Here is a 25,840-nt window from a genome sequence, read left to right as displayed (position 1 = left end):
TTTAAGAAACGTGTTTTTAATGGAAGAAAAGCTCTTAAATGTCATGTGTAAGCAGATATAATGGATTTTGAAGGGAACAGTAGCAAAGGATATACACTTTTCCTGACATAGATTATGAATCTGACACTGCCTTATGAACTGACAAGTAATAGTACATTTTATCCAATGCCAAAGCAAAGAATTAAGAGCAATAAAATCTCCTCTTGCAAACACTTGCATTCTAGAATACGTGGGTAAGTGTGGTGTTTAATACAGAAGTTCTTACTTCAAGCATAATGTATGGAAAAAATGACCTGCAGTGCAATCAGGAGTGCAGAGCCCTTATGATATTATCTGATTCTGTTCTCATCTTGGTGGTTATTATGAAGAGTAGAAAGTGCAGAGACTTGGCTTTCTGTGCTTTCATAGATGAAATGGAAAGCAGTTCCAAACTAGTAAGGGGAAAAAAACCCCACACTGAATGTACTTGGTTTAGGATTTGATATTTTCATAGATAGCTCTGGGGTAGAACATTCAGGTTGCACCAAGTCCTACACAGGCAGGTTTGCTGAAGAGAACAAAGATTTGGCTATTAGAATTTTTCCAATGCCACTTGATTCCAGTTTAAAGCAAGTAAACTGAACATGCCACATGTTCTTTATCAAATAGATAAAGGCAAAGATAGAGTCCATGTGGAGATGAAAATGTCCTATCTCACAAATTATGATTTAAAAATCATACTTCAATGATCTCAACATTCCAGAAAAGGCTATTACAAATCTTTATATATGTGTATATATATATATACACACAGAGAGGATAAAAAATAAATTTTAAACCAGATATTATTGCTTCAATAATACAAAAATGTTGAGAATTTTTTATCTAAGTATCCAAACCAGCCTTTTCTTTTTTTTACTTGTGAAAGAAACAGCATGAACATGAGTTTTTCCAAGACATAGGTGTTTTAATAATTATGTTACCTCAGAAGACAGATCCAAAATCCAACATTAAAAAAAAAAAAAAAAAAAAGTGTTTATTTTAAGGGATTAAAACTTTTATTTGCTGTGCCAAATCAGTTTGCCAGAACAGATGAAAGAATTACTCTATTATCAGAATAATGGCATTCTGGTGTAGGGGGGAAGTACCATTGTAAAGCAGTTCAATACTTTCAGTGCATTCACTATATACAAACATATTTAAATACTTCTCTTCATGCAAGTTTTTATCATACAGCTCTATGGTAGCACATACAATCTTTTGTGTGCACTACTTTTTTGACAGGCAAAAAGCCTCATACAATTTCTTCGTTACATTTCCTTTGAGTAACTTATTAGTTAACCTATTACTGACACAATAGATAGAATCGATGTATCATTGCAAAAGAGTGCCTGAGAACTTCCCAGCTTTATTTTCTAAAAATATCAAGGTTTCCCATGCATACATAATAGCTCAGTTGCAAAATAAAATAATAAAATAAAATAATGTTCTGCAATAGCTTCGAGCAGTAATCTATATTTCGTAGCAATTGCATGTAGACTCTCAGTGAAGTGAAGTGAAGTTCACCGACTGAAGTGAACTCAACTGAGGTTTGACAGAGAGGTCATACGTAAAATCTTTGTTGAATTCAATTATACTGGTTTGCCAGGAACATCAATCCCTTTCTAGCAGTATATTTAAAGGAAGATTTACTTTCCTTGCACACAAATTCATAATTCATCACTAACAATGAACTTTAATACAAATGTTTTTTCACCCATTAGATACAAGGCAATTTTAGAAGAAAAGGCATATGATGGAAGAAGTGATATTACTTGCTCTGGTAAGTTTTAATCAATACATTAAGAGTAAATTTGATATAAGCCATTTAGTTGGTAGAATTTTGATTTTTTATTTTTTAATCGTGGATGTAAAGCTATCATTTCAGCACGATTTCATCATTGAAATGCATTTTTTATTTCTTAAATCTAACCAATAAGGACTCTTCTTTCATGTAAATAATGCAATTCAAGATTTATTTTATCTAAGCCTTTTCAGCAAGAAGAATCTCTAGTCATTTTGAACTATGCAGATTCATCCTTTAATCCAAACTATAACATATTAAAAATAAAAAAGCATAATTATCATAAAATGTTACAATATTTTCTACAGCATATGGTCCAAAAATACTGTATTTACTGAAGTAAAAATATTAAATGGTATATCAAATTCTGCTCTCACTGAAATTATGTAAACGTAATTATGCTATGAGGTTATAGGGAGGCAGCTTACAGGAGAAAAGACTCCTTTACCCAGAAATACAGGTAGAATTAAACTGGGCAGATGCATGCACAGAAGTGTTCTGTGGGAGCATCCCATGCCTGAGGGAAGTTTTGAGTGCCAGATTTGACACTACTTTCAGAAAACCAACCTCCCTAAAAAAAGATTTCATATCATAAAGTGGCCTGGACCAAATTCAAATTCATATGATGAAATAAAAAAGGAAAGGGAAAATAGATAGGAGATGCAACTGAAATGATGTTGAAATAACTGTAAGGGTCCTAATTCCTTTGTTCTTTTTTAAGATATTCAAAGTCTTTGCATTATTTTTATTTTTTTCTCTTTCACTGTCACTTGTTTTCCTTTTAATAAATGTACCTGAGTTCAATATAAATCGCCAAGTAAATCAGCTCATAAATGGCATTGAACTTAAGTAAAACTATGCAATCTCTGCCCATGACAGTCAAATAGAGCAGATCCACACTGCATCTACAAGATCTTCGAAAAGCTACAAGATATGTGAAAAAAAGTGGGTATTTTCAACAAATAAACATCACCTCAATGCTTCACAAATGAGACAGTGGAGTTTGTTCATTAAACTCTAGCAAAACAAAACAGTATAAAAGGGAGGAAAAAAGTACATGAGTCTAAACAAGAAGAGTTTGCTAATTCCCATTTCTCCATTCCAATAGTTATATTGCTATGCTTGTTAGCTCACTTGAATAACTTTGGAGGGTAGTGACTGAGGGAATTGCCATCTCTGTATTGTTTTAATGAGAATGAAAGATCTAATTCCACACACACTGAGCTTGAAATTACATCAGCTATCTCTGAAAAAATATGATGAGCTAATCAATCACCAAAGATAATTATATTCTTAGGAACAACCATTGTAATACGATTCTTAATAAACCAACAGGTGGAGATAATAAAGCCACCAATAGTTTAACTTTTTTTTTACATAATCTTTAGTCCCAGTGTTAGTATTCTTAGAACAACTTTGCTGATTGCAATTTACTTAGGCACATGAAAGACAAGTTAGAAAGCACGAAAAGCATATTACTTACATTGATTTAAGTGATCATTTTTCCACTGAAAGAAAATACTCAAGAAATGCTTAATGTCTCCAGCATTGCATTTCTGGAGACATTATTTTACCTGCTTTACTATTAACCCCTTTTCCAGAAAGCTGTCTAACTTGGATCTGTCTATTCAGAGAGGAAAACAGAATTCCAGACTTGTATTCTGAATAATTAGATCCATTACAGTACATTTCTTTCTGAAGCCTTCAGAAAAAGGGATATACAATATCTCAAAAACTTTTTCCCAAGCTTTTGAGATCTTTCAGTAGATCTTACATCATTCACCTAATGTCCTGCTTTTCACCTCTCTGACAATTTTCATCTATGTTAAAGCCAGAAGATATTCAATCATGTGCCTCAGTGATTCAGAAGAAAACATTTCACAGTATCATAAAATAACATAACATAAAAAAATAGACCAATATGAACTGATTTTAGTGGTCTGATAAACATACTGGTGGAATTCAGCAAAGATTTGATATTAGCTCCATTTTCTGCAACATTAGCCATAGGTTTAGGGAAATAAATAAGAACGGTGGCCACGAATGGAAACAGTAACAACTGGGAACTTGAGAGACTTGTTTCCCTTTAATCTTAATTACATTACTGGCATATGGGTAAATAAATGATAAGGACACAATGAAATGTGAGATCTTTGGATTGCGTTTTTAAATTATTTATTTTTGTCCTTCCCTAATATGTACTTCAGAACATGAACCCTTGCTTCATTCTCATCCTTCAAACATCTCCATCTTACCCAGGGCATACTAGCAATCAAGTTCAGGTATGCCTTTGCAAAAAAAAGCAATCAGAATTAATTCCTACTTTATTAGTTTTTTCTGAAGAAAGAAAAGTCAGGTTTCACATGTAGAGAAGTTATTAACATCTCTCAGGTACTGCTAGGAAATACAGAGGAATTAATAGTGTCTTGATGCATCAATATTCATTTGCACAAGTGTTTTAATAGAAGTAATGGACCACCTATAGAAACTGTACTCTAGTGCAACTAATTCAAGCTAGATAGCCAACTGTGATTTATTAATGTAATATAACTTTTGTGATACAAAGCACACTTTACACATCACATTTATAGACATAAAGGACATGCTAGGGATTGAAGTCTGAGAATTTTGAGGTAAAATACTGAAAAGCTTAGGCTTCCTCAATATTCAGCCTGAAGTCCATTTTCCAATATAGAAAAGTAAAAACTCAAGTAAAGGAGGCAGTAAGTACCTAAAGGTCAGGTTTCTGAATTATATCCCAATATTTTAAAGGCATAGTAAAGGATCATGCCTGAAATAAGTCATTAGAGAGCAGAGAATATATGAAGTTTCTTACCTCGGCAGCTGGGTAAAGGGCTACTCCACTGCCCATTGCTCCGGCACTGTGCTCGAGAAGTACCCTGAAGTAAGTACCCAGTGTTGCAAGTAAAATTTACAACATCATTTAAATTGAACTCACTGCCATTAGTCATTCCATGAGCTGGATTCCCAGGATGGCCACATGTGATCGCTGTTAAAAAAAAAAGAAAAAAAACCAACAGGCTAGCATCCAACTGAAAGGCGCTGTGTTCCATGGAGTCACCTGCAGGCTTCAGCTCCTTTGTTGAGTTTTTTGTTGTTGTACTTGTTTTGGTTTTTTTTTTCCTTCTGAATTTTTCTTTTATATTTATACAAGAAATTTAAGAAAAAATAGGATGAATTTATTCAGAATTCTTAAGTGCCAGGAGGAAAATCTACATTTTTCAATAAAACTTTCAGAATCTACTTTTTATTTTATGTTGAAAGTTGTAATATAAATAATTATACATATCTTTTCATTTGACACCCATCTGATCTTAAAAAATGTAGAGAGTTCACTATATTTCCTACTAATGCAAATGAAAGAAAATATTTTTTCCCTGCAAGCTTCAAAATGTAGTAGAGCCAAACTGAATTTGATGTACTGCTTCAGAGCATTCTGGAGTTCTGAAACATTCCACTTCCAAAGTTCTTAAGTTGCTTTGCTGAAGTAGTGATCCTTTTAAGCAGATTTTCTTATGGCAATAGAGAAATCATTGTTGGGAGCAAATTTTTCCCATTATGTGTATTACATGTGTTGATTAAAATCGAATTACACTTAAAAAAATACCCATATTATGGTCAAGCTCTAGCTTTCCACATGACACAACATTAAAATAGTATAGAGAAATATAGAAAAGCATAGATACTGACAAGATGATAAAATCAGAATGTGTGTATATGTATGTATGAACACATACAAGTTTTCAACATTGTGCTGGTGATATTTATTATACTCAAATATCCTACACAGAAGTTTATCTTTAGCTATATTGCTTTGTGGTTTTTCTTTTTTTTTTTTTTTTGAATTGAAGAATAATGTGAAAAATAATTTAAGTGTGTTTCTTTTTATTTCATATAGAGTTCAACTGTGAAACATTCTTTTCAAGAGTACTTGAACTTAGGGAATTAAATTGGACACCTTCTTGTATACAGACTTTTGTATTTACACTTAAATTGTTTAAATAAATCTACCTAAATCAGTTGAATCCTTTCCGTACTACTTCATTTGCAGCATTTTAAGATGAAAGCCTAAATAACAGAATAAAATCTTACTACATGCACAGGATTAACTTTATTCTAGCACAGTTGTTGCATTTTTTTAACTGTTACAGATGATCAAGTTTCAATAAATAAAACAATTTCCAAGGGCATAATAAATCAGTTAACATAGTTCTTATATAAAAACTATTAAATAAAAAAAAATTCTATTACCTTAAACTTCCTGCAGTTTCATGAACAAATTATATGACATAGGTTTTAACAACATAAAATTTAGGTCTCTTGTAAAAAGTCTGATAATGAAGGATAATTCCGTTCAGTTGCCCCTTTCAACAGAAGCATACTTCTGGTATGACTAGTCAGCCAGTTCGCATTTAGACCTCATTACTCTTGACAGGATTCTGTCTTTTGTAACACCTTCCAGAAACTAAAGAGCTTAGATGCTGAGATCTTAACCACTGCATCTAGTTCTGCCACTGCTCCATTATACTTACTAGGTATCATTGACCTGTTGACTGATCAACACTGCAATGGCTGGATTCATACAGTAGACTGTACTTCAAAGCATCATTTTTATTTTTTAAGAAAAAACAGTAGATAATTTTGGCATTATTGTGTTTTCAATCATCAGGCTTTTATGCAATCAATTTAATAGTTTACCATAGCAGTAGCCAAGACACTTCAAATAAAGGTTAGCACTGTTGGATTTATATCATCTAAATGATTAATTATAAATTCTCTCCTCCATCCTAATATAAATAACTGCCCTATGCATGCATGCACGTGCATGCTTGTGTACCCACACACACATTAAATGTGTCATGGGAAAATAGATGCACTTGGTATGTCTGAAATCAATACTCACTAAGGAATAACACCTTTGCCTATAATACTGCAAAAAGATAAACCCATTTGATGCAATGTAACTCTCAAATATATACTCCAGGTCTTTCTTAGACCCTGGAGACTCCCACCTCACCACAGAAAATATGTAACCCAGAAAAAATAATGGTAGTACTGACAGTACTTTGACAACAAAAAAAATCCAGTCTAACTTCTCAGGTATATAACAAAGCCTGTGTTTTGGTCATCATTAATATAGTACATACTTTTATTAAAATAAAATAAGAAAATTAAAAAGTTTTTAATTTTAATTTTTCAATATTTTAATTTTAAGTTACTCGCAAAGAACTAATCAGACACCTTCATAATTCCTGTTACCTCTCAATAGCCAGCAAGTGAAAAGATCTTTCAGTGAATATTTGGCTAAAGTGTGGTCCAACTGGTTATCCAATAAAGAGATAGGGGAAACACCTGAGTGTCACAAATCATACAAGATAAAGGAGGCTGACACTCACGTGAGACTAAGAAGCTAAAGTAGTAATGGGTGGGGTACTGTGAGTATTGAGATGATTTTTGAAGATTACAATGTCTAGTACTTACAACTCTGAAATTCCTTTCAAAGCCAATTAGAAAAATAAAAAGACGCATGATCTTCTGTAAAAATCTCACAAAATTAAGACCAATTTGTGACAAATTTTCAGGGCACAGCCCATAACTTCTTTCTGGTACCTTTACCATATTTCTACTTCCTGATCCACCACTACTCACACAGAAAGCCATTTCAGTATAACGCTAGGGAGCACATCTCCAGCATTAGTAAACAGTATGTTTTTACTTTCCTTCCTAGAAATAACAGAGCCATTTTTATGACGCTTGGATACTGCCATTAAAAAAAAAAAAAGAAAAGAATTGTCTTGTATGGCTTTTTAGTCTGGCAGAGTTATAAGCAAAAGAAAACCATGTTGTAATGGAAAGCATTAGGCAACCTATAATGACAAAAATTGCTGCCAGTTATTCTCAAAACAGTAATGATAACATCAATTCAGGAAGAAACAGCCTCCTACCGCCCCCTCCCCCCGCCCCCAGCTTTGCCCCTTTCTTTCGAGGGATTTTATTCACTGCATGGTAAAATTAATCCACTAAAAGTAATACTGCTAGCTGGTGGCATATCTCCTTTGGTGAATATAAATCACTTGAAGATATAAATAGGATTTTAAAAGGACAATGAGACTTGGTAGATATTTTCTGCAGCTAAGAAGGAAAATAAGGAACATTTTAAAATCTAATGATTTATCAGTAAAATATTTTCTCAGAAATGAAGCAAAAACACTAACATGGATTGAACAGTAAAGCTGATCATCTCAGTGACTATGTGTAGACAAAAAATACTTGTCTGAATTGCAGACATCTCAAAAAATTACAAAATTGAAATAATTGACATAAATGCTCCATTAAAAAGAATAAATGTGGTATAAAAATGGGGAGACTTATTAAAACTAAAAAAGAATAATGAAATCAACTACGCAATATAGTAAAATAATAATATGAAAAATTTGACTTGTCATTAAATGGCTGATGCTTCAGAAAATTTCAGAAAGCCTACCATGTAAACGAGGAAGTAAGTAGTGTAGGAAAGACTTAATAATTCCAGCAATTAATTATGGGATTTTCAAAAGCAGGTGAATTAAGAGCAAAATAAATCCTACTAAAGGGTATAAAATAGTAAACATTTTTTCTAACTATAATCCAGTACCCTGCCTGGGCTTGCATTGGTAAGTATTAGGGGGCCAACTTGGAAAAATGGGCAGTCATGATCAAAACTGCACACATGAACAGTATTTCAGTTTTACCTATAAACAATAAAAATAGATCAAGGGATTTGGGTATTCCTGATGAAAAAATAGGGGAGAGGCTCAGTAAGCCCACACTTGACATAGAAATTATGCCTGGAGAGAGAGAGATAAATGAAGTTATACAGTTGCAGGCTGCTGTTCAATCCACTTCACTGCCTACATCATCCTGTTTCTGAAACAACAGAATCCAGAAATTACTGGATATAGCTATTCAGCCTGTGCCAGGTTACAAACTTGATGAGATTATCATAATGACTCTTGTAATTGAAAACAGGTCCAATAAATATCCAATCTGAGCTCCTCATTCAAACAACTTTGAACATAAAATCTACTGATTATGTTCAATTACATTTAAAATAATAGTAATAATTAAGTGAAAAAATTAATTATACTTACGGACACAAACAGGAGTTTGTCCAGACCACTTGTGATCCTGTAGGCAAATTCTGACAGATGTACCAACAAGCCGAAAGCCAGGATTACACTGGTAAACTACGGTATCGCGATAACTGAAACCATCTCCACTAATATGACCATTTACAATTGGGTCCGGAGAACCACAGTGACCAGCTACAATAAAAGAACAACCCATCAAACCCATATATTCTTATAAACCTTGTCAACATTATAAGAATGCTGCTAGGAAAACAAAATTTCAACCTTGCTTTCAATGAACAATATATTAGAGTCTGCACTGTACAGATCAAGTTCTGAGATGCAAAAGCTACACGAGATTTCTACTTTTTTTAGGGTGAAGTGATATTCAAATAGTTTAAATTTTCATTTGTATAGTTTCTACAGATTCTGTTGCAGAACTGACGTATTTGCCAAAAGAATGTCTGGAAAACGTAAATGACAAATGTCTGAAATTACAAATCAGTTTAATTGCTAGAAAACTGACAATTTCAGCATTTTTCTCCCCCTAGCCTTAGTAAGGTTTCTTTTTTCCTGAGACAAGTTTGAATTAAAAGGCTTTTAAATCTCAAATCCATTATATTATTTCATCATAGAATTCTGATTTCTCTTATTCATGATTTGCCTTGGACTTTGTAGATCTCTACTAATAAATTAAACATGGCTGGGACCATTCTCTGGCAGAGCCCAAGCAGCACAGAGCAGTCTACATCCAGAAAATGAAAATCTCTTGCCCTCCAAACCAGCACAGCTGGTAGCAAACTGCCTACCAGGATCAGTACTGCTGTAAGCTAACTGGGGCTCTTGGAAATTGTCTTGGAGAATCTCACCCAAAAACATGTCCAGGCATTGTTTTAATGATTTAACAGGAGAGATGATCAAGTTTCATGCTCATTACCATGTCCTGGTATTGTTTTATTAGAACAAACACAGTCCTTGTTATTACACATATCCAGCAAATAACTGATTTCTCACTAGTAGGTCTTCAGATATTAGTAGACAGTTCCTAAGACTGCAGTCAAATTAAAAAAAAAATAATTTTTTTTTCTTTTAATAAACAGATCATTCTGATCACAGTCAGTCTACTGCCTTCAAGAGAAGAAACACTGAGTTATTTCAGATTAGCTGCATTAGCTCCTTTAAAATGCTATTTAGGCCCCCATTCATATTTATTAGAAATTTTCTGCAGTCTAAATTAAAGCCTGTTTTTTTCAGGTTTCTACACAGACTCCTTGAAAGAAAAGAATAAATATTTCTTCAGCTAAGTATATCTTGTTACATTGAAATATTTCCTAACATTCAGCTCTAGTTTCTACAATTAAGTTCATGTTTATTTATTAATGGCTTTTAGTAATGAATTGTAGACAGTGTTTTTATCATCTTTACGTTCTCCAAATGATAATCACCTTTATATTATCCTCAGCTGATTCTTAGGTAAACTGGTACTTTTAATGCCATTTCTGTGTTTATAAATTCATATTTGTATCAAAATTACAATAAACTCTTCCTTATATTGCTTTCCAATTTGGTCAGTACACTTTGAAATAGCCACCTTTCCCAGATAGATGAAGGCATGGAAAGGAAAGAATGTCTACCAGCACTGTTTCCTCCTTTGTTATATCAGCTGTGGTTAAACAATATGGGATGCATAATCCAAAGTAATAGCACTCATGTCACTAAGGAAGCCAAATAACAATTTTTGAAAACAGTTGCTGAGCAGGAAACTATTTTACTGATTAAAGAGGAGAAAAAAAGTTGGTTTTTTTGGGTTTTTTTGTTGTTTTTTTTTTTTTTTGTGACACTGATCAATTACAACTGGCAATAATTTCATCTGAAACTATGCTAAGACCTCATTTTGAGATGTAAGGACAGGGACCTGAGGCTCATGACTGCAGGTAGAATGGATATATGTGTCATGTTCTGTTTCACAGAGGCTATATCCATCAACAGCAGGCTGGTTTGTAACTTAGTTTCTTTGGGATTTAATCTCCTTTCTAATAAAGCCCCTTTGATAATGCTAGACAGTATATTTCATTTACATTTCATGGTGCTTCTAAAACACGAGAAGGATAAAACACATGCCACTTGATTACTTTTTTGATACATATAGCTTTATAATAACTTAATAATTTAAGATTGATGATGTCTTTTAGGAGACATTGTGATACTGTTCTGTAAATGTGTGGAATAAAGTAGGAATGTAAGCTTTTCGCACCTGACTTCTTATACAGCTAATCTTGCCCTGACAAGGAGTATGACAACAGAGAGTAACAAGGACACTGAAAGCATGCTTTTCTCCTTGAAATGCCTCACAGAATAATTTACCTTACTGTCACCCAGGACATGTTCTCAGTCCAAATTAGTATATGATCCCCCTTATCATTCTCTCTCCTCCAGCCTCACTCAGCCTCTCCTTGTCTATCACACACTCCAGCCCCTAGCCTCTTAACGGGTCCTTCCCCCAGACTTGCTTCAGTTTCAAGTCTCTCTCTTGTATGGTGGACTATGCAAAAACTACACAGTTTTCCACGAGTGCTAAAGAAGAAATAATAATGGTGACCCACTGACTACATTTCTACTCATACAGTCCAGTCTGTGATCTTCTTTACTTCAGGGACACACTTTTAACTCTTGTTCAGCCTCTCCACTATGTCACCCGAGTTGCTCTCTGTAAAGCTTGCTTCCACCCAGTCAGTCCCAAGCCAATACTCATGAATGGCTTTATTCTAAGAGAAGTGAAGGATTCTGTTAGTCTTTGTGGAACTTCATGAGCTTCCTGCTGGCCCATTCCTCCAGATTGTCAGGGTCCCTCTGTCTAGCAGTACTGCAACCCAGCAGTCCTCCCATCTTGTGGTGTCACCCTCAAACTTCCTGAGGCTGCACCCCAGCCTGTTATCCAAGTCACTGGCAGGCTGAGTAGTACTGGCCTCAGTACTCACCCTTAGTATCCACTGGCTAGAAGTCATACTTCAAATCATGAAACACTCCCCTTAGAGTTTGCTGGTTCAATTAGTTTTCAACCCATTTTGTAGTGTTCCCATCCAGTTCCTGTCTTCACAACTTGGCTACAAGCATACTATGGGAAACTGTTTCAAAAGTTTTGCTACAACGCAACATGAAATCTACTGCAAGCTACATCTAAAGAGACAGTCACAGGCAAAGGCAGCAAGATTATTAAGGTTTCCTGCTGATTGTTCCATCCTCTCTGTTCCCAGTTATTTTCTTGTTTTCCCTTTGCCTGGAAATGGATTTAGTTCCTAATACCTGCTCCCTGATTTTTTTTCCAGGGACTGAGGTGAAAAAGAATGGAATACATGTGATTTTTAACATTTTTTCTAGACCTAGTGAAGAACTGAAAAGCAGTTGCTGCGCTGAAGCCAAACACAGGGAACCATAAAACATTTCAAAAAGGAAGATAGCTGAGATGTGCCAACTGGCACAATGCAAAATACAAAATACTACGCATTTTCTCTTAAATGGGGATTTAACAAGGTGCTGGACTTATTATGTGAGTCATTTCATTTACAGATCATTCCAGCTAGTGGATTTAATAATTTTTCTGGGAATTTTGACTCATTTAAATTAAATATTCCAACAACTCAAAAACTGAAAGAGGGCTGCAATAACACAAAAATTACATCATTTTCCTATCAAGTAAAATGAAATTAGAAGAAAATTAAGGAGGCTGCTCTCAATAATTAAGGAAATTGTTCATATGGTTCAAGGTCAGTTCAATAGTTTTATTCTAAACCATCTGGAAAGCAACATACAAATAATTCCATTTTATTTTAGTAAGAATTTGAAATATAAGCCAATATCACATTATCATACTACAGTTTACCTATCAGGAAAAAAAAAATCTATTCAGCAAAACATTTTAGTCCACTTTTAAATTCAACCAACAGTAGAGACGGAGTTGAGCAAACTCTCAAATGCTTCCAATTTGATCTGTGCTTTACATGTATGTATGGTCAGTCACACACATGAAGTATGGACACAAACACATATGTTTTGTGCCTTATAGGTGCAATTATTCTTGGAAAGAAAAAGGGGAAAGAGTTATGAAATATCAGCAATGCAACTGAAATTGAAAAAATCTTGCCTAATGAGTCATATTTATTCTTGTATAACTAAGAAAAAATACATGTAATACTAACTACCTGAAGACTTAGCCTTGCACTCATTAACTACAGTCATTGGTTTTAGCTTCCTTTTGAGACAAATAAAAAGGATTTGACAAACCTTTTCCTGAGATACAGAAATTAGCGTACTCAGATGGCCTGATATCATAAATTTATTCTACACAGACCAGTGGGTAACATAAAGTGATACCTATTTTCATCTATAGCTGTCCTGAATTACATTCATGCAGGTACAGTGTACATAAAAAGCATCTCTGACTCATTATCATTCCTTTGAAATGGAAAGGTTCATTCAGAGCTCCCTGGGTGTTTGCCTCCTGATTTTCACAGGCTTTAGGTAAGTCCTAAGGGCACCTCTGAAATAAATTTGGAGCACGCTGTCCTTGAAATTTAGGAATACACACCTGGTAGCATTCACATCATCTAGGTTTAGAATTCAAGAATTTACATTTCCCGAATTGCTCTCTGGAGGAGCCTGCATAGTTCCATTGACCTTGTTGGGAATTTAGGATCGTAGATTGTGTGAGGGAACACAGAGAGACAGGAGGAGGTTTAGCAGCAGAAACACAACCTTCTGCAGTGTGCATGTGGTAACTCAAATTTAGATTTTCATACTTAGAACTGTGCAGTATTTTTGGCACTACAGAGTTTGTCAGAGTGAAATTAGCAAAGGCTAAATAATCATTAACAACATTCCAGCTTTAAATGTGGTATTTTTTGTCTAGTGAGGTAGACACTGATGCATTTAACTGTTCTAAGCACAGGGCTGCATTCAACAACGTACTTAATAAAATAGAAAACAAAGTCCAACAAATATTCTTAGAAAAACAATTGGGAAGTATCATAAGACAAGCATTGCTCTCACTGCAGTAGTTCCTGCAAGAGGTCCTGTGTTCATCACAAGTGGGAACAGATCTGTAGAAATCGTTTAAAATGCAGATAGTCAGGTGGGGGAAAAAAAAAGTTTTAGATATGACCAAGGGGATAAGATAATAGCAATGGAAACAAATTTCAATGTGTATTAGTAAAAAAAAAGAAACAGACAAAATCCAACAGCAAATCACTCCTGGAGAAGAAAAGGATTACTTCATATAAATGAGATTCAAGCTGTATACAGAGACAGCCTTTCCTAACTATGATATCTAGTAAATTTATTAACTGTTTTGCAGAGAGTCAAAAGCTTCACTGTGAGTAGCTTTTAAGTTGACTTCAAGAATAAACTGGTACTCTTAACTATGTAGGTCCTGTACTGATCAGTTCTTTTCCATCTCTACACTATTTGAATCTAAACTTACAGCTACTGTAGACAGTTAATCTTCTGGAGTGTTCAGGGGTAAAATATATTTCTCAGTAGTCAGAAGAAAATTCTTTTTCTGGCCTTCCACGGACAAGAGTTATTTACGATACAAACAATCCATTAAGATTTGTGTATTATTTAGTTTGTGTATGTTGGCAGCCAAATTATCCTGTGTGTATAGTCTTTCAAAAAAGAAAAGCAATACATAAGTACTAAATACTATCACTGTTGATCAGATGATGAAGTGGTATTTCACATTAGTTCAAATGAATGAATGCTAACACATACCTTTATGTCTGAAATAATCAAATGCAGGTGTCAGGCACTACACTAGCAATGAATGGTATATAACACACTGCAGAAGCCTGAGGGGTAAATATAGCTTGCATGTTTGCAACAGAAGAAAGGGCTGAGGAAAATACTCCTACACATGCAAACCTGGGGCTGTTGGATCTCCATAGTTGCAGTTCCAACATCTTTTAAATCTCAGTCAGCATCAGTCCAGGATAACCTAACCCCAGTAGGAAGCTAATGTATCTTCATATATGAATGTCTCATATAGTTCCACTGTGGAACTGATGAACTTATGTATGTGAAAAAGTAATGCTGAAGCATAGCATTCTCCTAACCAGCAGCTCAGTGGATTTCTTTTCCCTAAGTAAAACAAGATTTATTATACTCCTTTACTGCTCTAAATATCAAAAGAAGTAGTAATTCAAGTATACTCCATTTATGCCATTATTTCCTAAATCAAAATGACATCATTCTTAATACAGAACATTTTGAATGGTAAAACCACAAATCAAAACAAAAAAAGAAATTTTTTTCTTACCTAGGCATTGGGTTTCGGTACCACTCCAGAGACCGTTTGCCAAGCATTCTCTCACATGGGAACCAACTAATGTGTAGCCTGTGTTACAGGTGAATATTGCAGTAGCTCCATACACTGTTAAGGTTCCAATCTTATTTCCATTTGGTGGAGATGGAAGACCACCACAGGAGATAACTAGGAAAAAAATCCAAACAACAGAAAAAACTGAAGTATGAAAATACTTTTCATTATTTCTCAGCCTGGAAGACAATATACCACCTCACATTTTCTAAAAAAGTAAATTATGTTTAAATTTTACATATTTAAATACTTTCAATACTTATATTTTAAATATTTAAAAGTAATAAGTGTAAGAATTGTAGTTCACAGTAAAGGCTTAAAATTATGCTTGATTTGGCAACACATGTTCTAAATTTGAAAATTCATTAGGATATCTTCAAGTCTTGACAGCAGCTTTAAACACAATCTGTATTTCCAGTTTCAAAACAAGTGAGTAACAATAATGTCTCGGATGGCTGAGATTATTTCCCACATGTACATACTCCTGACTACTCTTCAAATATACTTTCCCTGGCCATTTTAAGTGTAATATCTGTTTAAAGATATTATCTTTTTTTAACATGTAGTACTCTGAATTATTATGAACAGTCTTTTTTCTTATTCCCCACCACTATTCATGATCATATAACATATAGAGTAGTCTACTTGCTAAAAATATAAATATCCTGTTTTTTCTAGACTTGACCTGTTATCACGGAAACCTTCAGTAGCATCAGCTCTGCTGCAACCCACAGCTATTACAGGCACTGCATAACAATTTACCTTTCAAGAACGTATCAAACCCTAATTTAATTTAAACCATACTGTCATGTCTTTTGTTTCTAAAAGAATATATCAACAATATTGTAATTTAAGATCCAGAGCAATGTCTTCAAGAGCTTCACTTACGTTTTATTGTATCTTAGCGTAATGCATGGGTTTACTTTTAAAAGCACGTTAATCACAACTGAACGTCCTATCTGAAAACTCAAGGCCACATTCTTCAATATTTTTAAAACTCCACTATAGAAAACAACATGAAATTGGGTAGATGTTGGATAAAATAGAGTTGGATAAGATAAAGTACATACCACTGTGTGGTTAACTCAGCCATAATCAGAATATATGTGATCAAAGTTTCTTATGCACATAAGGTATTCAGAGGTGGGTAAGACTCCTTTTGACTAGAGTGAAGTCATACTAACGTAATTTGTGGAGTAGCCTAACATTGCAACTTCCAATGCTAATGCTGAATATTAATTAAACTTACGCATATATTTAAAAAACAAATTATTTTCCTAAAATGCAATTGAATTAATTGTTCTAAACAATTACAAATGTTTTATTGTTTTTATTTAGAGTGATTCAAGCTAAAAATAATTAAACTACCTGAATTATGAGCCACCTGACAAGTTAGGCAGCTATTCAGCATATTCGTAACCAAGTAAAATAAATTTACTAGTTAGGTCTCTCTTAATCCAGAACCCCCTTAGTCTGATGTTTTACAATTTGTTTAGAGATACTACTCGCAGGTACATACTACAGAATCACAGAATAGTTAAGGTTGAAAAGGACCTTAAGATCATATAGTTCCAACCTCCCTGCCATGGGCAGGGATACCTCGCACTAAACCATGTCACCCAAGGCTCTGTCCAACCTGGCCTTGAACACCTCCAGGGATGGAGCATCCACAACTTCCTTGGGCAACCCATTCCAGTGCCTCGCCACCCTCACTGTAAAGAAGTTCTTCCTTATATCTAATCTAAACTTCCCCTGTTTAAGTTTGAAGCTATTACCCCTTGTCCTACCACTACAGTCCCTAAGGAAGAGTCCCTCCCCAGCATCCTTATAGGCCTCCTTCAGATATTGGAAGGCTGCTATGAGGTCTCCACGCAGCCTTCTCTTCTCCAGGCTGAACAGCCCCAACTTTCTCAGCCTGTCTTTGTATGGGAGGTGCTCCAGCCCCCTTATCATCCTCGTGGCCCTTTTCTGGACTTGCTCCAACAGCTCCATGTCCTTTTTATGTTTCAATTAGCTTTCCTGCTGCTTTGGAAATATAAACAGCTAGACTCTATATTTATATATTTATATATGAGCATGTGAATGACAGAAAGAAAGTAAACAGTAGGCCCTCAAAATCCTCTACAGTGTATTTCTGGATATTAATGATCTATATCCAGAGGAAATATTACCGAACACATCTTGGAGAATGAAGTTTGCCATTAATTCAATCCTAATCAGTCGTCTATCAGAGGCAAAAATAATGTACCTGTCTTATAAATAAACTAATGTATCTTCAAACAGCAACTCCCTGAGTTTCTCTATCTACCTAATACTTTGCTTTTGGTTAAAAGCAATTCATGTGGGTCACCCCTTTTGCTACTTACACAAAAATTCTGTGATTGTAGAGGTTGGTCAAAAACTAGCTTTTCAAAAACTTCTCAGCCGCTGAAAAGTAGCTGCGTATTAGGCAGCAAATAAAAACCTGTATATTTTTTTAGTATGTGTGCACAAAAGGGGCACAATTGCAGTTAATAGAAAAAAAAAAACCCTCTCACTAATTTTAAATATGAAAAGAAAACTGATATAAATATCAATGGTTTCTAAGAGATATAAAATAGTCACCTTATTTTTCCAACTGAGTATTTTCAAAAAGAAAATTTTCTCCAAACAAAACGAAAGGAGTAAACCAGAACCAACATAATTCCACACCCCATCATCATTTAGATAAGATCAAATACACTGCTTTCATGTATCGTATTGATTGCTGTTACAGGTAGAGCTCTCAGCCTTGTTCTAAAAACATCTTAAATATTGTTTTCTTTTCTAGAAAATAAATATTGTTTTATATTATTTTCAGTTAAACAGTGTAGATTGCAATTCATTGTTCTCTTTAATTTGTTCTTCTTTTCCAATACTAACATAATTCTCTAATATTGCCTCTAAATTCTATGCCTTAGGTTTGTAGTCACATACTTCACAGTGAGAGATTGTGCCAATTTATACTTGAATCACCCTTGGGAGTGATTCAGTACCATTTGAGATTACTTTGGGTATTTTGTCAAGCCTCCAGGTGCTGTTGAAGAAGGTTGAGACTCTCTTCCAAGTTCTTTTTAGTATCTACCAGCCTACATAGTGTAATTTGTCTCATAATGTATTAGGAGCTTGTATTTAAGCAAATAAATTTTGTCTTCTCTTTGTCACAATGTGCATATCATACTGAAGGTTTTGCTCCACCATTTATTTGGAATATGAAAAGCTGTCTGCTGTTTATGTTCATTCTGTTATCAGCATCATAGAATCATACGAAATACTTTTGGTACCATTTATCAGAAGGTATAATTGACATGTCTGCAGACTTAGCAGAGTTTGACAGAGCAGAATGATACTGTTCTCTTTTATTAAAAAATACGAGAAAGTGTAATTTAGTAAGCTGTGCACCTGATCTCAAGAATTTTTTCCTACAGTGCTGCCACAAAAGTTCTCTTATTGATTCAACTTGTTTCGGAATAGCCATTCACAAATATCTTCTAACATTAAAAACTTCATGTAACATGAGAAACTTCATTAAATTTTGGTAAAGAGTCACTTTCTACAAAGAAAATAAATCAACTCTTTCAGGATGACACACTACATTTGAATATCTCATTGAAATTACATAATGCTCAGAAAATTTGAATGCCTAAGTTTTATTTTCAGTTCTGCTAAGTATGCTAGGCTTGTCAGTTGCCTATTTTCCTTCAGATACTGGGATCTTCTGTGCTGCCCTGGAATTGAAAGAGAGTACCTGTTTAAGTACCACCATAACGTAGGAAAAGTTGCTGCTTTAAGGGCAGCAGTACTAGCTGCTGTTCCAAATATCCACTTCAACCAAAGCAAATAATACATTGGAAAAAGAAGAAATGAAGTATGGGGGTAGGGAGATTCATTAAGACTTCATACTTCTTGTATGAAATATGTTGTACTTTACACATAAAAGAGTTTGAAACAATTAATTTCAACAAGTTAATGAAAATTTGCTTACTTGTAGGACATTGATAGCAGAATATTGTTTAAGAAACTTTAAGCTATTTATAAAATAAAATATATGTACTAAGAAGTGTAAGATATTCTGTAAACAAGTATGTTCCTTACCCTTACAGCTTGGCCTTTCATTGCCTACACTCCAAGTTCCATTAGTCCTGCACTGTATGAGTCTTCGACCCAATAAATAATATCCAGGACTGCAGCTGAGCATGACTTGAGCTCCATACTCATTCAGTGACCCATAAATCAGTCTCCAGACAACATGTTCTGAGACCAGAGTCTCTATGCTGGGGCAAGTTACAGCTGTGAAGAAAAGACAAATATTAGCCTTCTACTCCCAAGTTAATTCATAGATATATGTCTTGCCTTACTGGCGGAAGTTTTGCAATGTAAAATCGAGCATACCATAAGCATTCTTGAAATACAAGTTCCAGGAAAAATAATGAACACCATACAATAAGTATGTCCTGGGTTCAGCTATAGCAGTCATTTTTCTCCTTCTTAGTAGCTGGTGCAGTGCTGTGTTTTTTAACTTTCAGCCTGGGAACAACGCTGATAACACCGATGTTTTTAGTTGTTGCTAAGTAATGTTTACTCCGACCAAGGACTTTCTCAGTCTCATGCTTTGCCAGGGAGGAGGGGAAGCCGGGAGGAAACAGAGACAGGACACCTGACTCAAACTAGCCAAAGGGGTATTCCATATCACAGCACGTCATGCCCAGTATATAAACCGGGGAGAGTTACCCGGAAGGCCCAGATCACTGCTCGGGTCGGGCTGGGTATCGGTCGGCAGATGGTGAGCAATTGTATCCTCTCCCCTTGTTATTTCACTAATCATTATTATCATTGGTGGTAGCAGTAGTGGTTTTGTATTATACCTTAGTTGCGGGACTGCTCTTATCTCAACCAGTGGGAGTTACATTCTTCCCATTCTCCTCCCCATCCCTCCAGGAGCGGGGGGAGGAAGAAGGAGGGGAGGGAGCGAGCGGCTGTGTGGTTCTGAGTTACCGGTTGGGCTCAAACCACGACAGTTCTTTGTGGCGCCCAACGTGGGGCACGAAGGGTTGAGATAACGACAGATCTGACCAGAGTGTGTCTAATCATATTTGTGATAAGCATTCATTGTTACTCCTTGTTACAATGGTGATTATTTGGCTCTCAGACTTGTTGCGCTTGATCTCAGAGTTTCAGCATGTTGTACCTTACTTACAGCCACTATTTGCTGTTTTAGCGTTTATCGGCTGGGGGGCCTGGGCTAAGGTTCTTGTTTCACTGTACTTCATGGTAATGACTTGTAATACAATAGACTCATTGATCATGAAACTGGTCTGGTTTGTGCTTCCAGCGTGGCCATCACCTCTATACTTTGGGAGGTATATAACGAAATATTTTACCAATTACATATCTTTTCTTTTCTCCTCGGGGGGTCAACCTACGAAGGAGGCATTCCCTTACACCCCCCGTTCCCCCACCAGCCTATTTGCAACAGCAGTTGAGAGTTCTGAAGGTTTTGGATGGCCTTTGAATACCCTTGAGACCTGCCTGCTGATTGTGCTGGCGATCAGCATGTTGGCAAACATACGGAGTGTGTTTTACCCACAGCCATCTCGCCCTGGGAACACCCTATTTTGTCTGATCTCGAAAGTTAAGCAGTATCGGGTTCAAATCTGGTCTAGGGTTAGACGACGATATAGGAGGACCACCAAGAGATTTTCCCTGAGGCTGGACAGTCATGAGTGGCAGGGTGTGTGGGATAGTATGGGCAAGTATCTAGGCCAGTGGGCCCCTCCAGTGCTTTGGAACTTCACCACTGAACAAGTGCAACATCCGGAAAAACTAGTAAAACACTTAAACGAGGTGTGCTGTCATCCTGGTTATACCAGAGAGGGACAAATCATGGCAACGTGCTGGGGCTTGGCCTACGCCTACAGAGCCCTGCTCAACACTATCCAGCACCTTCAAAGGGAAAAAAAAGTCTCTGGATCTGATGGCAAAGCAACAGACAACAGTACTTGCTGTGCTCCAACTATAAGCACAGCAGCTACTCAAACCCTGACCACAACAGACAACGCAGCTACTCCAAGTACAGCAGCTACATCAACCCCAGTCGCCCAGGAATTCTAGAAGTCATCATGGACTGGCCAGAGGGCAAAGATTTTGGGATGTCACCAGAAGAGGAGGTGATGTGTGCTGAAGAAGCCCCACCATATAATGAACTGTCAGAGAGTGAAAAGCAATATGCCTTGTTTACTGATGGGTCCTGCTGTATTGTGGGAAAGCATTGGAGATGGAAGGCAGCTGTGTGGAGTCCCCTGCAAGAAGTTGCAGAAACTGCTAAAGGAGAAGGTGAATCGAGTCAGTTTGCAGAGTTGAAAGCCATCCAGCTGGCCTTGGACATTGCTGAATGAGAAAAATGGCCAGTACTTTATCTATATACTGATTCATGGATGGTGGCAAATGCCCTGTGGGGGTGGTTGCAGCGATGGAAGCAGAGCAACTGACAACGCAGAAGTAAACCCATCTGGGCTGCTGCATTGTGGCAAGATATCGCTGCTCGGGTGCAGAATCTGGTGGTGAAGGTACGCCACGTAGGTGCCATGCACCCAAGAGTCGGGCCACTGAGGAACACCAGAATAACCAGCAAGTGGATAAAGCTGCTAAGATTGAAGTGGCTCAGATGGACTTAGATTGGCAACATAAGGGTGAATTATTTTTAGCCTGGTGGGCCCATGACACCTCAGGCCATCAAGGCAGAGATGCAACATATAGATGGGCTCGTGATCGAGGGGTGGACTTAACGATGGACGCTATTGCCCAGGTTATTCACGAATGTGAAACATGTACTGCAATTAAGCAAGCCAAACGATTAAAGCCTCTCTGGTATAGAGGACGATGGCTGAAGTACAAGTATGGGGAGGCCTGGCAGATTGACTATATCACACTCCCACCGACCTGCCAGGGCAAGCACTATGTGCTTACCATGGTGGAAGCAACCACCGGCTGGCTGGAAACATACATTGTGCCCCACGCCACTGCCCGGAACACTATCCTAGGCCTTGAGAAACAAGTTTTGTGGTGACACGGAACCCCAGAGAGAATTGAGTCAGACAATGGGACTCATTTCCGGAACAACCTCATAGACACTTGGGCCAAAGAGCATGGCATTGAGTGGGTATACCATATCCCCTACCATGCACCAGCCTCTGGGAGAATCGAACGGTACAATGGGCTGTTAAAAACTACACTGAGAGCAATGGGTGGTGGGACTTTCAAACACTGGGATACACATTTACCAAAAGCCACCTGGTTGGTCAACAGTAGGGGACCTGCCAACAGGGCTGGCCCAGCCCAATGAGAACTTTTACGTACTGTAGAGGGGGATAAAGTTCCTGTGGTGCACATAAAGATTTTGTTGGGGAAGACAGTCTGGGTTATTCCTGCTTCAGGTAAAGGCAAACCCACTCGTGGGGTTGCTTTTGCTCAGGGACCTGGATATACTTGGTGGGTAATGCGGGAAGATGGGGAAGTCCGATGTGTACCTCAAGGGGATTTAATTTTGGGGGAAAACAGCCAATGAACTCAATTGTATGCTGTTGCCTGCTCTATAACACTTTTATAGCCCACCAGCTACACATCTTCAGGTCGCCAGCAACTGACCCTGACTTCCCTCCAATCATCACCTCAACAAAGAACGAATTTTGAGGAAACCAGACGAGCTCAGCAGTGACCAGACGAGTTTGGCGGTGTCATCAGCAGGCAACAACCCAACACTACACACCGTCCTTCCTGCCCTGAAAGACTATTACAAGAGATGGAGCCTGACATCATGGACTGGATGAGTTCAGCAATTTTACAGGGATTGGTCCATGGACTAGGAATGATATCTTTTTCTTTGCGTGTGGGTGTGGGTGTATATATATGTGTATATATGGGACAGGGGCGATGGTGTGTTGAGAGATGTGGGATCTGAGCATGACGTGAATGGTATGGAATAAGAGGTGGATACTGTCCTGGGTTCAGCTATAGCAGTCATTTTTCTCCTTCTTAGTAGCTGGTGCAGCACTGTGTTTTTTAACTTTCAGCCTGGGAACAACGCTGATAACACCGATGTTTTTAGTTGTTGCTAAGTAATGTTTACTCCGACCAAGGACTTTCTCAGTCTCATGCTTTGCCAGGGAGGAGGGGAAGCTGGGAGGAAACAGAGACAGGACACCTGACCCAAACTAGCCAAAGGGGTATTCCATATCACAGCACGTCATGCCCAGTATATAAACCGGGGGGAGTTACCCAGAAGGCCCAGATCACTGCTCGGGTCGGGCTGGGTATCGTTCGGCAGGTGGTGAGCAATTGTATCCTCTCCCCTTGTTATTTCACTAATCATTATTATCATTGGTGGTAGCAGTAGTGGTTTTGTATTATACCTTAGTTACTGGATTGCTCTTATCTCAACCCGTGGGAGTTACATTCTTTCGATTCTCCTCCCCATCCCTCCAGGAGCGGGGGGAGGAAGAAGAGGGAGAGTGAGCAAGCGGCTGCGTGGTTCTGAGTTACCGGCTGGGCTCAAACCACGACAGAGTATTACAAATTGAGAAGGAAATTAGTGAAATGCAGTGGAACAATGACATAGAGTTATGTTCTCTAATGCGATTTACTTAAGATTTTTCAGAGACAAAACACATTACAGACTACAGATAATGTAAGAGGAAAAGCAAATAATGCTATGTAATTTTTGCAAAGGCCCAAGTGGTGCTTTATTTTTTAATCCATGATACTTCAGAAAAGCTCTAAGGAGCTTTAACAGGCTGCCATAAAAGCTGTTAACACACTTTAAAATACTAATTACTATAAAAATTAGTAATGGTATACTGTGGGTATTCGGGAAAATTATTATATTCCAGTTTAGAACATCTGATGCAAAAACATAAAGATGCCAGTAAACAAGAACTCTAGTTTATGTTTTTCATAAGGCTTAATAAGCTATCAACCATATACAACATTTCAAAATATTTTTCAGTTTCAATTTGATACTATGCAATTCAAGATAACATACACAGAGTATTTACAATATTTACAATATTGACATGAATTCTTGATGTGCCTATGTCTCTGTAAATATTAGACTAGTTTTATAAAAAGTTACGATTACTTTATTTAAAAATAGCTTTATTTGTTATATTATACCATATTTGTAGTTCAGAATTTCCCTGCTATAGAAGTGTGAAGGAATTTGTGACTGTTTATATCCCAAAGAATACTTTAGAAAAAACTACTAACCCAGCAACACTTACAAAAGCTATATTTTCCAAGGAAAAACAAACAAACGTAAGAGAAATTTAGTTTCTCATTTGTTTTCCTTATATTTTGCTAAAAAGAGGCAATACATTTTCTAAATATTTGGTATACTTAGGAACCATTACCTCTGATGTTTTGTACAGTATACTCATGTCACCACACTGTTTAGTGTAAGTCAAAAGCTATTAGGATAAAGTGTGTAAAAACCTCAAACTGTAATGAAGAAATAAGAAGAGTCTGATTCTCATTTATGCTATAATAAATTTACACCATTCTACCACAGAAAGGATGAATAAGTTGATGAAAAATTAGTCACATGATCTGCAGGATTTATGCTGTCTGAGAGGTATAAAGTGATTTTATCACAAGTATGAACGTGTGCTTAAAGAGACTAATTCAGACACTCACTGAAATACAGGGAAAGTGATAGAAGCAAAATTCCTGTAAAAATTTAGATACCACCACTTTTCAGAATACCTTTGATAATACTAGAATTATACATCTACCTTTTCCAACAGTTATCTTAACCATGGTAAATTCTAGCATATAAGAAACACAGCACTGGCACCACATGATGTATCTGTGAAGATGTGTAAGAATTTATGAAGGGAAAAATCATCTGAAGGACTTCCAAATGACAGATTATAAGGTTATATTGAGTTGAATTTCTAGAATATTTTCTTAGAATTTTTTTTTCAGTATATCTTAGGAAGAATTGCCAGCATACAGTCACTCTGAAACATAACAGTTCTTCACTTTGGCCTTTATAACAATATTCTGACTAGTTATGAGCAGTTTCCCAGATTAAAGGAGGACTTCCTACTTCCTAATATAATTTAATTTGATACTGATACTAAACTGTGCTTCATAGCTACTCAAAGATCACAAATTATTAACCAAGAAACAGCTTTTTCTTATTTGTTGTTAAATAGAATAAGCGTATCAAAGCACTTCACTTAATACCTTGCAGTGAAAATTATACAGGCCTGTCATAAAACAAAAAATGTTCTTAATACCCCTCAAATTTAATGGTTTTATCACTTCTACTTTCAAGCAATATTTTAATTGGTTCTTTCAAAGATGAAAGTAAGCTTCTTATTTAGTTTAATGGTAAAACTTTTAGTCTTAACCATAGGGGATATCTTCAGACACTTGGAGATACAAGGCACAGCTATTTCAGGCTATGTAAATAAGTCATATAGATGTTTCCTCTCCATACTG

General features: G+C 36.4%; 1 protein-coding gene across 4 annotated transcripts in view; it reads right to left on the bottom strand.

Annotated features, from left to right (window-relative positions):
- CSMD1 (CUB and Sushi multiple domains 1) overlaps positions 1-25,840 on the bottom strand; it is a 1,137,242-nt gene that overhangs the window by 48,394 nt on the left and 1,063,008 nt on the right. For all 4 annotated transcript variants that reach the window (XM_030490098.1, XM_030490097.1, XM_030490096.1 and 1 more), the window contains 4 exons: positions 19,436-19,630; positions 15,263-15,436; positions 8,974-9,147; positions 4,659-4,832 (listed from right to left, as the gene is read on the bottom strand). In XM_030490098.1, the coding sequence (XP_030345958.1) occupies positions 4,659-4,832; positions 8,974-9,147; positions 15,263-15,436; positions 19,436-19,630 (717 nt within the window). The remainder of the gene's footprint in view (positions 1-4,658; positions 4,833-8,973; positions 9,148-15,262; positions 15,437-19,435; positions 19,631-25,840) is intronic.

This window comes from Strigops habroptila, chromosome 6, assembly GCF_004027225.2.
Source record: "Strigops habroptila isolate Jane chromosome 6, bStrHab1.2.pri, whole genome shotgun sequence".
Taxonomy (NCBI): domain Eukaryota; kingdom Metazoa; phylum Chordata; class Aves; order Psittaciformes; family Psittacidae; genus Strigops; species Strigops habroptila.
The sequence above is the reverse complement of the archived record's forward strand: the minus strand, read 5'-3'. Positions and strand labels throughout refer to the sequence as shown.